This window comes from Manacus vitellinus, unplaced genomic scaffold (assembly GCF_001715985.3).
Source record: "Manacus vitellinus isolate BGI_N305 unplaced genomic scaffold, ASM171598v3 scaffold_18_pilon, whole genome shotgun sequence".
In the NCBI taxonomy this organism is placed as follows: domain Eukaryota; kingdom Metazoa; phylum Chordata; class Aves; order Passeriformes; family Pipridae; genus Manacus; species Manacus vitellinus.
Window position 1 is genome coordinate 7,949,408 of NW_021939324.1, and position 12,134 is coordinate 7,961,541.

Sequence of the window (12,134 nt, forward strand, 5' to 3'; positions counted from 1 at the left end):
CTGGTTGCCTGGGAGAAGAGTCCAATGCCCACCTGGCTACAACCTCCTTTCAGGTAGTTGTAGAGAGTGATGAGGTCTCCCTTGAGCCTCCTCTTCTGCAGGCTGAACAACCCCAGTTCCCTCAGCCTCTCCTCATAGGACTTGTGCTCCAGTCCTTTCCCCAGCCTCCTTGCTCTTCTCTGGACCTGCTCCAACACCTCAATATCCTTCCTGAACTGAGGGGCCCAGAACTGGACACAGCACTCCAGGTGTGGCCTCACCAGCACTGAGTACACGGCAAGAATCACTTCCTTGGACCTGTTGGCCACGCTGTTCCTGATCCAGGCCAGGATGCCATTGGCCTTCTTGGCCATCTGGGCACACTGCTGGCTCATGTTCAGCTTCCTGTCAATCCAAACTCCCAGGCCCCTCTCTGCCTGGTTGCTCTCCAGACACTCTGTGCCCAGCCTGCAGCACTGCAGGGGGTTGTTGTGGCCAAAGGGCAGGACCCAGCACTTGGCCTTGTTGAACCTCATCCTGTTGGAATCAGACCATCTTTCCAGCAGATCAACAGTCCTCCCTAACTTGGTGGGTGTCATCTGCAAATTTGCTAATGGAGCACAACAACTGCAAGGTCATGGCACAGATTTTTGAAAACACAATAAAATGATCCAAAAAGTAAAGGAAGAATAAAGAAGGCAAGATAGGATTTTCACAAGCAGCTAGGGCACTGCAAGTTCAAAGGGATCTCAGTACCATCATTCATTAGACATTGTACTACTGCTGACCCCACTATGAGAGATAAAAACACATCTGTTTGTCAAAGAGTTTCTAAGTGAAGGCAGCACCTACTTAGAGAAGTATAAAAAAAGTACTATATTGTTTCTGTCACACATAATAAATGTAGCAAAAGGAAATAACAAATACAAGCTTACTACTCACAATTGTTGACAATTATATTTGTCAACCAGTGATACTGAGAAGGTACCTGAACAACGAAGACAACAGGAAATGGACCACGACACAGCACAGGAGCAAGAGCTGGCATTTTGCATCATACAGTAATCCTGTCTATATTGGATGCTTCTAAATTGGGCCAACAACAGTAGAGAGCAGCAGAAAGAAGGGGTGCTTTCCAGCACCTTCCAGTCATCTGTTGATATGTGTTGCAGTCACCCCTCTGGCCAACTGCCAAACATGACCCTTAGTCTGTGACGAGGACCAAATATAATGAAGGAAAGGTGAAATGCAATCTCCTTCATAAAGTGTGAGCTGCTTTCACTCTAAGGTGTTTAATGATCACACTTGCCTCCCCTCCCTGCCACCTAGTGACTTCTAAATATTAAAATGGCAGGGCTCCAAACTGACACAGAATGGTGTAGAACAAGGTTTTATAAACTGAGCATGTCTGAAAGGCACGTTTTAAATGCTTCACCATAGTCTTTCCTACATTTTGCAGATCCATTAACATAACAACATGACATCCCACAGAAGGAAGGACAATTACTCCAAATGCCCTGGGATAATGACTTTTTGCTACTCTGTACAATTAAATGGCCCTCTCTGTCAGCAACCTACAATTTCTTAAGGGAAAATTTCCCAGAAACAACAAATTCTGTTTGCAAAACGTTCTGCTAATGCCCTGCGACCATGGTCTGCTCCCTTCCCACAACCCTTCAAATTCCCAGTTTGCTTCTGAGTGGGAGAATACACTCTATCCACTGTAAGCACGCTTGACATGGTTAATGCTCAAACACCTCTTGCTTTGATATGATAATTCATTTTACCCCTTTTCAAAAACAACATGTCACAAGGGGATCTGAAAAACTGTCTCTAGTCTCCAGGTGTCATATTATTTCTGATCTGCCCATAAAATAGATACAGCGAGGAAAAACTCTCTCTCTGGCACTATGTCTGATTTGTGTGACTGTTTCACACATTACTCCTCTGCTGGCAAGCAACGCTCTGCGTGATGGAAGTCCAAAAGAAAAAAACGCTCTTGTGAAGCCAAAACCTTAGAGGAGGAACAGAATTACCACTGTCAAAATCACCTCTTGCCCAGTCTAATGTGAGTCATACAGGGCACCCTGCATTTCCAGGAGCCACCAGTTCCCCTGGGGCTTGCAGGGAGCTGCTGACTTTCCCTGCCACGAAGGGTTTCACTTTCCCTACTTGCTTTAATAATTACTGTAAATTCTTGCAAAATCAACACCTTAGCCTACCAAACTGAAACAATGAAACTCGCTCTGATGGGGTCTCTTGTTTTGCTTGTAGTTTAGGGTACTAATAAAATCATAGTTTGCGGTACCAGTAGTTTAGGGTACCAGCAGAATCATAAAACAGCTATGCAAGAATCCATCAAGTACCTGGTCCTGAAACAACCAAACATCTGCAGCAAGAACTTCATGTCACATGGCAATTTTTCATCTAAAAAAAGATGGTGTATGCTAAAAAGAAAAGCATTAAGGATATTTAAGCAGTATTTCTCACCAAAGCCTGTACTTGGACACCTGATAAAGGTACTCTACAAGACTGGATAAATGCAGAGCACATTCTAGAGCTTGAAAGCCAGCCCACAGTCACTGATATAAAATCAAAACTCATAAGTACTTACACTGTTTTCAACAGATGAACCCACTAAAATTATTTTGGACATAACTTTATTTGTACAGTGTAGTCACCTCTGAGCTAAGCACAAATGTCTGTTGCTACTTAGGTGCCCTAAAACCAAACTATGAATCATTCACAGATTCTTCCACTTCTGATGAACAAGGCTGACCCTGCCTTGATTCTTGCCTGGAATCACATCTTCTTTCTGGAGATGAAGGTATGTATTTTAAATGTTGTCATCCACAAACAGTTCTTTAGTAGATGCTAGTTATTTAGTAAAATGATTGAGAAACAATGTATTTAAATTGCTCACAAAGAGAAATCTGCTGTAAGAAAGATGACTGCTCTGATCAGAAACATTCAAACAATTCAAATTACTTTAAAATTAGGTATTTTTATGTTTTAAAATCTTTATTCAGCCATGTGAATTGTCTTAAGCTTGTGTGGTCAATGTTTTTCATTAAAATACCATAATTTAATTCAATTAATAAGTAATTATTATAGTGGGATTAATAAATTAAATACTGTCACTGACATTTTAAAAACATTAAGATCAAAGCTAATGCCAATTCTGTCAACAGTAAGACAATTTCATTTTTTCGCCTTTCTGTATGGACAAAGATTTTCTAGTTCTCCTGAGTTATACACAATCTCTACACATTACTGAATATACTGCTTTAATCTTTAGCCCGCTTTTTCCATGTCCATAGACAAAGCATGCAAATATGAAAGGAGTAACTGCATCAATTCAAAGGTGACACTAACATAATGAAAACAAAAAAGCTAATAAAAAGCTATTTACTGTTTTATTAAGCAGTTCTTCTAAAAGCTTCCCAAAGAAATTCCTCTACATTGGTCTGAAACTGCCTGTCTGCACTGGGTGCAACAAATCCATCTGACAAGACTTTAAATAATGTCATTTGACAGACACATATGCACTGCCCTTTTATTAGTTAATGCAAGGCATTGCCCACTTTAGAATCATCTTTTCACCTACATTATTGACATCAGCACAGACTACTAAAAATGAAATTTCCTTTTCCTTTTTTTCTTTACTTGTTTGCTTTTTTATTTTCTGTCTATACACAACCAGTCCATTACACCAGCTTTTTTGTTTAATACAAATTCAATTGCTGTATCTGTCAGGCACAGTTAGAAAAGGGAAAAAGCAATTTACACAGGAAAAAAACATTTTGCCTAGAGTCTTCACTTCAGTGCTTTTTGTGCTTGGCTATGCTTTTACTGAATATACAGACAAGTATTGTTGACTGTTATTTTTTGGGGTCTTTGTTTTACAAGGGTTAAATGCAACGCAGTAAGACGTAGTAAAGTGTAAGGACCTTATCAGTCTATTGTGGTTCATCACACCACGCCACACAGAACCAATGTACCACCCCTTCAAGTCACGTAAGGTTGACAGATCTCTGCTGCTGAAGTCTATAATGTTTTCTACATACTTGGCTTCTATACAATTCTGGAAACTCTCAAATTTTGAAGAAGACACACAGCCAGCCAAAACACAGCTGCCAGGACTGTGGCAGGAGTATGTATTTTGGGACAAAGGAGAAAAGCTGCCCATAAATCTCTACTCACAGGCATACACCTTACTGAATTTAATTACAACACCCATCTCTATCAAAGATGTTTTAATTTTCAAGTAAAAATAATCAATTAAACTATGAAAGACTCATCCTGAAAGACTCTCTTGCTAACTGTACCAAGAGAGCAGGCTGCTCTTGGAGAGGGGACTCCATAACCCCATCGTCACAGAGAGGGCAAGAGGTGCAAGAGCAGGTATAAGCAGCATTAGCCACTGACCTGGGCCATGAGCATCACCCTCCCAGCACTTTACCTGATGGTGTACTAGCTGCTGTCATGGCTGTACTCATTGAGTGCATAGGGCTGCTGCTTTCCAACGAGAGGCAAGAGCTGCCACCACCGTTCTTCTTAAGAAATGTCTCGGGGACACTAGGCAGGGGCACTGGGTGGCTGATTCCCAGTTCCTCTTCCTGAGCTTGCTGTCTTCTCAGTGCAACCTGGAAACAAAACACAGACCTAAGCACATGCTCTGTGGCTTGAGTACAATTTATACTGGCAACAATGAAAGACTCAGATTCCAGGCTGGTTTTTCCCTCTTGGCACTCTGAATGGCGTTGATCATAGAATCATACAATCATTAAGACTGAAAAAGACCTCTAAGATTATTTAAGAAGTCTAACCTTTGACCAAACACAACTATGTTAACTAAACCATACCACTAACAGCCATGTCCAGTCATTTCTGGAACACCTCCAGGGATGGTGACTCCAGCACTTCCCTAGGCACCCGTTCAATGGTTGACAACTCTTTCTGTGACAAAGTTCTTCCTGATGTCCAACTTGAACCTCCCCTGGTGCAGCCTGAAGCCATTTTGTCTTGTCCTGTTGCTAGCTGCCTGGCAGAAGAGGCCAACCCCCATCTTGCTATAACCTCCTTTCAGGTAGCTGTAGAGAGTGATAAGGTCTCCCCTGAGCCTCCCTCCTTTTCTCCAGGCTAAACAACCCCAGCTTCCTCAGCTGCTCCACAAATGGTTTACTCTCTAGAACCTTTTCACAATCCAGCCAGTGGGTAGAGGAGAATATAAAGGAGGTTATAAAGCTACCAACCCCTTTTTGTGTCCAAGCATATATGAACAAGCCTATGAAATGCTGGGGACATATACATCTTTCTCCACCGAGGCCAGAAGAGGACGTATTACAGCTGACTGCACTCACCCAACACAGCTGCTCCAGGGAAAGGCAGTCTGGAAAAAGTGTAGTTGCTACCCTCCTCTCTGCTGATACACAGCTGCTGGGGACAGGAAATTAATCTGCTTGCAGGGCTCTACTGTGCCTCTTCATCAGTATAAAGCAGCTCTTCATGAAGGCTTATACTTGTAATCTGCTACTTTGTTCAAGCCTGCTAGGTTCCCTTGCTGGCTCTTTGCTGGAAATGTTGCCCCTCAAGGAAATTTCAGTATATAGTGCACTGTACACAAAGAACCATTATGGAAGAAGCATGGCAAATGTAGGATGTAAAGAGCCTCTCATACAGCATCACACACATTGCATGTAGCTGGTCAGGCCTGGAAAAGCCGGAGCTTCCCATTTTTTTCCCAACACTGACAATATTTCAAAGCCTAGCTGGCACTGGCCAAGCCCATAGGCACTATGCAGTCTAGGTACAAACCAACCAGATCTGTTGCTTACAGAGGGTCCCTTCTGCCTCATGTGAACTGGTAGATCAATTCTGCACATCTGTCCACTCATGCAAAGTTGTGATATGTGTCCAGGAGGTATATATGACACTGCTACAGCTACCTATCCTGCTCCTTGTCAGGTGACTGATTTGCATCTTTATTTGAACCTTGGAAATTCTGATTACAGACTGGCATTGTGGGCTTTTCTTGCTTGAAATTCTCCTGGATATCTTGGGCAGGACTTCCCTACATTTTCATGTTCAACAGCAACATTTTTACTAATACAAATGTGTAATACTGTTAATTAGTATTAGCTCTTCCAATAAAAGAAATCCCAAGCAGGAGGTGTAGACTTGCGAACACCACTGTAACTCTGACTTCACAAGCCAGTAACCTTGACCTGTGAAATTCCACCAGTGTCAAGGGGCTTATTGCAGAAATATACTGAAAGGGGGAAAGACAAACTCTCAGTGTGCAACTCCTACACAGATAAGGTTTAGTTAGGGAGGCTTTCAAAGCCACTTTCAAATACTAGGCAGGGAAGACAAAACCCACAGGAGGGCCATCACCAAAGTCTGCTAGCAGGAGGCATCCACTCCCTAGAAGAAGCAGCTGAGCAGCTAGAGAAGAGTCTGTGCAGAAGGAGACACTTGCTCTGACAACACCGCACTTTGTGCTCCCTTCCTCGAGGCAGATGGCAAAGGGATTCATGTTTATTATTTCACAGTTCACACCAGGCAGAGAAAATGCATGTAACTTGGGCATAACAATTATTTCTGGACTGCCATGCCACCGACAAAGAGGAATTGTTTAAATGAACAAAAACTCAATCCCAGTGAGATCTGAAGACATTTCATAAACTTGTACTCAATAATTGAACAAAAAAATGGGGAAAGATTTAATCCAGAGCTGCTAAGATTTTTAAAAGCTGTCTGGCCGACATTCATTTTATGTGGGATCACGAAGCTCTGAGCGAACGTCAGTTGCAGGATGCGGGGGTCTGATACCACTGCCTTTACCTGCACCAGCAGCTGCCTTCTCATTTGTCTGTAAGGGACCGTTTACACCAACTAAAGAGCGCAAGTCCCCCGGCCAGAGCTCATATGCCAGTAGCCACTACATGCCGACTACTCCTCTTAATGTTGTTTTTCAAGATAAGGATCAGAACGGTTAATATAGCCCTACATTTGCCCTGCCTGAGAGCTGTGATTTCAGCTGGACTACCAACGAAACAAAGTTATTCTTCCTCTAAACTGGATGCCGTTTTCTTAACGGCTACTGAGCCCTCGTTTTTAAAATGACCCACTGCCGTAGCGATTTGCAGAGCCGCTATATGCAAAAAATAAGTCAGAAATGAGCTCAAGTAATGCCTCCCAGCATCAGCAAACGCAACCACGGCTGTCCCGCGCAGCCGGGAGCTGTCCACAGGGCTGGGCTGTAGCCGGCTGGGGGAGCGGCGCTCGGCCGTGCGCTCACCGCCGCCCCTCGCCCCGCTGCCGCCGGCTCGCCCCGACCACAATCCTGCGCGCCTCTGGGGCATCTCCTATTTGTTATGTAAAAAAAAATTATATAACCTAGGAGAAATACAGCTGAAAGTCTCATTAACGTAGGAAGGAGCCGATGCAACTACTGACTTGAGCCCGGGGCGAGGCCACCCGCGGTCGCACACCGCACCTCGGCGCGGCCGCCTGGCCCCGACGGCCACCAACCCCGCTGGGCGCAGGGCACTGCCCGCCGCCGGCAGACACCCCTCGCCGCTCCGGGAAGAGCTCACCTGCGCTGCCATCACCCGCTGCCGCTCGGCGATCAGGCTGCACTTGTTGCACTGGCAGTCCCGCCACATGCAGAACCGCTTGTGCCCCCCTTCATGCGGCGAGGAAGTTGAGCCGTGGTTGCGCAGGCGGGCACACTTGGGCATAGCCGGCCGCTATCTTTCCCGCCGCGCCTGGGACCCTGTCCGCTGGGACGGCCGCCATGGGCGCTGCCCGCCTTCCGAGCCGCCCGCCTTGTTCCCCGCGCCTCCGCGACGTCGGGGGCTTGCTGAAGGCCGGGTGTCACTGGGCATCGCGGCGGGCCTGGCAAGGCAACCCGGCCAGGGGTCGGCGCGGCTACTGCCGCCCCCCGTTCCCCGTCACCCCACGCGTTTTGGCGGCTAGAGGCGGCTGCTGTTTCCCCTCCTGCCTTGCCTCCCCCCACCCCTGCTCCGGGGGGTCCGTGCGGCCGCAAAGTCCTCGCTATCCCGGGGAGCTGGCGCCGAGTAGTTCCCTGGGGCGGGGGGAGCGGCCACCCTCCCTTCCCCCACCCTCCTCCCCACCAGGCCGGCCCGCGCGGAAAGGCGGTTCCCTGCCCGGGCGGGTGGCCGTCGGACGCACAGCGGGGCGGTGGGTGCGACCGGGGCGGCCCCGACGCGGGCGGTGGTGCCGGAGATACCCGGGGGGTTCGGCTCAGCCGCGGGGCCACAGGTCCCGCCCGACACCATGGCCCGCCTCGGTCGGAGGCGGCCCGCGGCGTCCCTGCGGCCTCTCCGCGCCCGCGCTGCCGGGGCAAGTCAGGTTTGGGCAGGCGACCAACATGGCCTGGCCCGAGGAGAGCTGTGACCCCCAAATAAAACGTCCGTGTTGCCGCCGCTCAGTTGCTCTCTGTCGTGAGGCTGCTGGACTACATCTCCCGTTCACAGGTTCCCTCCCACGCGTATCTCTCAATGGGTATAAACACTCTTGGATCGATAGCTGTGTGGGCAGGTGATCCCAACAAGTACAGGCAGTGAGAGCGTGGTGACAACTTGGTAGCCATCGCCTCTGGAGTGGGTGTCGATGGCAGAGCGGCTGTACTCTGCAGGGGAAGACAAGGGAAGATGCTTTTTTCTTCTTTACATAGACCGCCCTTCCAACTTTGCACTATCTGATTTATAGACGCATACAGCTCTACAGATATTATTTACAGTATTAATATTTCCTCTGTTACACCTTTAAATCTTTCTGAGCTCAACTTTAGATGATGCTATCTTCATGCTGAAATGAAACTATTAAATTACATCTCAATCTAAGATGAATGACAACTGTCAAACGAGTGACTCAACAGAGATGAAGCAGAAAGCGCCTGAGATTATGTGAGGCTGATTTATAAAGATTGCATAAAGATTTCTATAACCTCAGCTTCATGACTCAGCATATCAGATGGTAATAAGTTACAGTAGGTAGAAATTTATTTCTGCTGGAAGAAGCCGAGGAAAGCGTCTCCCTCTTTGAGATCAGCTAACTCCCAGCTAATTCTGCTTAGACTGAACCTCCGTGCTGGAAACAGTGAGTGCCTATCCCAGCCTGAAGAAAGCCCCAGATCTTTCCTGCTTGATCCTTTGCATTAGCCTTTAATACATCACATTTAAAGAACTTTTTTCTTCACAGTACAACATTGGAGACATTTATGGCACTTTCCATCCTCTAGAGAGACGACATTAAACCTCACTGTTAAGCCCTGGTCTCGAGCAGCCACATGGTTCTCAAGCAACACCCCAGCAGAAGTTCTATGGGCTTGGTGCGGGGGTATTGCCATCATTCAACTCACAGAAACTGAAACTTTTTCCTTGCTGAGATTGACATTTCTGATGTCAATAACTGCACATTCTCCTGCAAGAGAGGAGAAGACGAATACAATGTTTAGTGGAACAAAATTAGGATTTGTCTTTACACCTAATGGTGCATATTACTAATATTTAAGGAGGTGAACAATGCAAACAGGCCTACTTAGCGTCCTATATCAAAATATGAAATTCCTCCCTGAATTAAACCAGTTGAGATCTTCTCAACTCATAGAGGCATTGATCAGTTTCTGAAGTTGTTGTCTAGGAGCAAGTGAGTCCTGAAAGTGAATCTCCAGTTTGTGAGGGTCAGTGCATGGTGGAGCACATGCACAGGAATGTTTTCAGGTGCTCACATGCAAATTGTCTTGGAGTCAACTGAAAATGCAAATTAAAAAGTAGATGAAAGGAGGCTAAATCAAAAGAACAAGAAAGGCAAAATAAAATAAACCCCAACAAGATGAGGTATGGAGAGGTAGGAGAAGAAAAAGCACATCAGAAACGACAGGAGGAGAAAGAGAAAAACTCGAAAGGGTCAAAAAAGAGGAGAGATAAAAGAAGCACAGTATATAAAGCAAGCAAACGCAAAGTAGAAATAATAGCAGTCATCAGCTGCTTATATATGCCTTTTCACTAGAAACAAGTGTGACAGCTAACCTCAGAGATGAATTACAAGATGCAAAAAATGCAACAGTTCCAAGAAGAACGAATATTCATTCATCACTGTTTCACATAACTAGTATTTTCTACTCCTGATTTTCAGGCTAGCTGCACAGATCTTTATTATCCATAATGTTACAGAACCTACTGGTGAGGGGAAAAAAATGATCTGATATTTTGTGTTCTGGATGAATACCACCAAAATACCTAGATGCAAGATGCCTACTTGCATGATGAATGCAAGTACACGATTGATCATTTAATAATGAATTGCTTTTGTTTTGCTAGCTCAAGTCACACTTTGAATATGGGGTTAGAGTGCAGTGTTTTTCTCAATTTTTTTAATGGGTGCTTGGTGATACTGGATTTGTCATCTGTGGAGCCATGAAGTAATAGGAGATAGTCATAAACTGCCATTGGTCCTAACACAAATCACAGCAACCTCACTGCAAGTAGGAAATTGTAGTCATTGTCATTCATTTAATGTACGTCTGAGCATCTCTGGTTTGAGCCTGTCCAGTGATGATGGCAATGACAAAACATTACTGCAGTTTGCTGGCACCTTTGGAAATAACTGTAATCAATGTTTCTGAAGAAAAAAAAATAATCAAAAGACAGTTTTGCCTTTTTTTTTTTTTTTTTAAATAGGTATCTGAAGGTTGTCCTTTAGGTTTAACTTTTTTTGTACAAGCCTTTAAAGTACAAAACGTTGTCTGTTAGTGATGATCTGTCCTTTGCTGATGCATGCCTTTGGCTGATCCCTTGAACCTTGCAAAAATGTTTTATTTGCCAACAAGATTATCATTTGGCATGACCGAGCAACCCAATAGAGGGGTCGCAAATTAAAAAGGGTTTAATTCTAACACTGTTGACTGGAAAGTGAGGACCTTTCACCGAAGTAAGCGTGGTTAAGTGCGTTTAATAAGTCCATTTTAGAGGTCTGCTAGATCTAATTCTGTTGTTTTTTGTTTGGTTTTTGTTTGTTTGGTTTGGTTTTTTCCTATCAGTGGGTCAAACCAGAGAGGTTTTGCCCTGTCTGGTTGCAGTAGATATTTTTGACTCTCCCAGGTCATTTTACAGACTGGATCCCCAGGGCTGGTTGGTGAATTCCCAGCAGAGCCTCAGCTGCAGGAGTGGTGAAGGATAGAAGATAAAGCATGCATGCTGCCGGTCCACATTGTTTGAAAACATCGGCGTGTTCATAAACACTTTGGTCATTTAGAACAAAATATCAAAGACAGCCAGAGGGAGTCAAGCGAAGGAGGGAAACCATGCCAGCATGTTCCCCTGAGACACTGATAGGAGCTGGGAAACTCCTCAATGTTGGACTTCAGTGCTTCCCTGCAGCTTTGGGTCTCTTGGCTGCCCTATAGCCATCAGTTTAGCAGAATAAACGGGTGTAACTGCCATCTGCACTCCTCCATTTGTGTTATTTCACACATGTAATTTACTCATGTGAGTCATCGGCTTGATATCAGTGGGTCTACTTGTGCGAGTAGTCTTCCATGCAAATGTATTTGCTGGAGTGACAGACATCATCGTGACAACTAAATGGATTGAAAAGATACTTCAGGAAAAATCCAGTAGGTGGCATAAATAAGCTGTATATTTTTTTCCACTTTCTATTATACATTTTTTTTTCTTTCATTCATTCCTTATTTTAAACCTCATTTAACTTACAGGGAAGCTGAAGTTTTATCACTTGGCTCTTAAAACACAATCCCACAGGCAAAGGTTTTATTCCAAATTGAGAAATTTTTTTACACTTTCTGGCAGCATATAGCTTTCCCCCTTCCCCCCCCCCCCATATTTATGTTTTTTCAGTTTTCTGTTTTCAAGTTATACAGCTAGGACTGCCTACACCACAACAAAAGGTAAGGGTTTCTTATTAGGACAGGCATATCTGAACTGCTTGATTCACTTCTCCTCAAACTCCTTTTTCCTTTTTTTCCCTCTTCTTTGAAGTTCAGGCTTCCACTCTCACTTGAGTGAACAACTAAAGCAGTTGATAGTGCTGCCACCACTTGGCTATTTGCTGCTTTTCCTCGGTGAGAGTTAGGAGAGTCCTTGGGATGGTGGTCCACAGCTTCT

At 45.0% G+C, this 12,134-nt stretch overlaps 1 protein-coding gene across 1 annotated transcript in view; it reads right to left on the bottom strand.

Moving 5' to 3' along the window:
* The window catches only part of DMRT1 (doublesex and mab-3 related transcription factor 1), a 67,167-nt gene extending 59,370 nt beyond the window's left edge, over nt 1-7,797 (bottom strand). The window contains 3 exon segments of the mRNA XM_018070529.3: nt 4,442-4,625; nt 7,581-7,733; nt 7,735-7,797. Coding sequence (XP_017926018.2) covers nt 4,442-4,625; nt 7,581-7,733; nt 7,735-7,782 — 385 coding nt within the window. The 5' untranslated portion in view covers nt 7,783-7,797.
* Nucleotides 7,798-12,134: the final 4,337 nt, after the last annotated feature.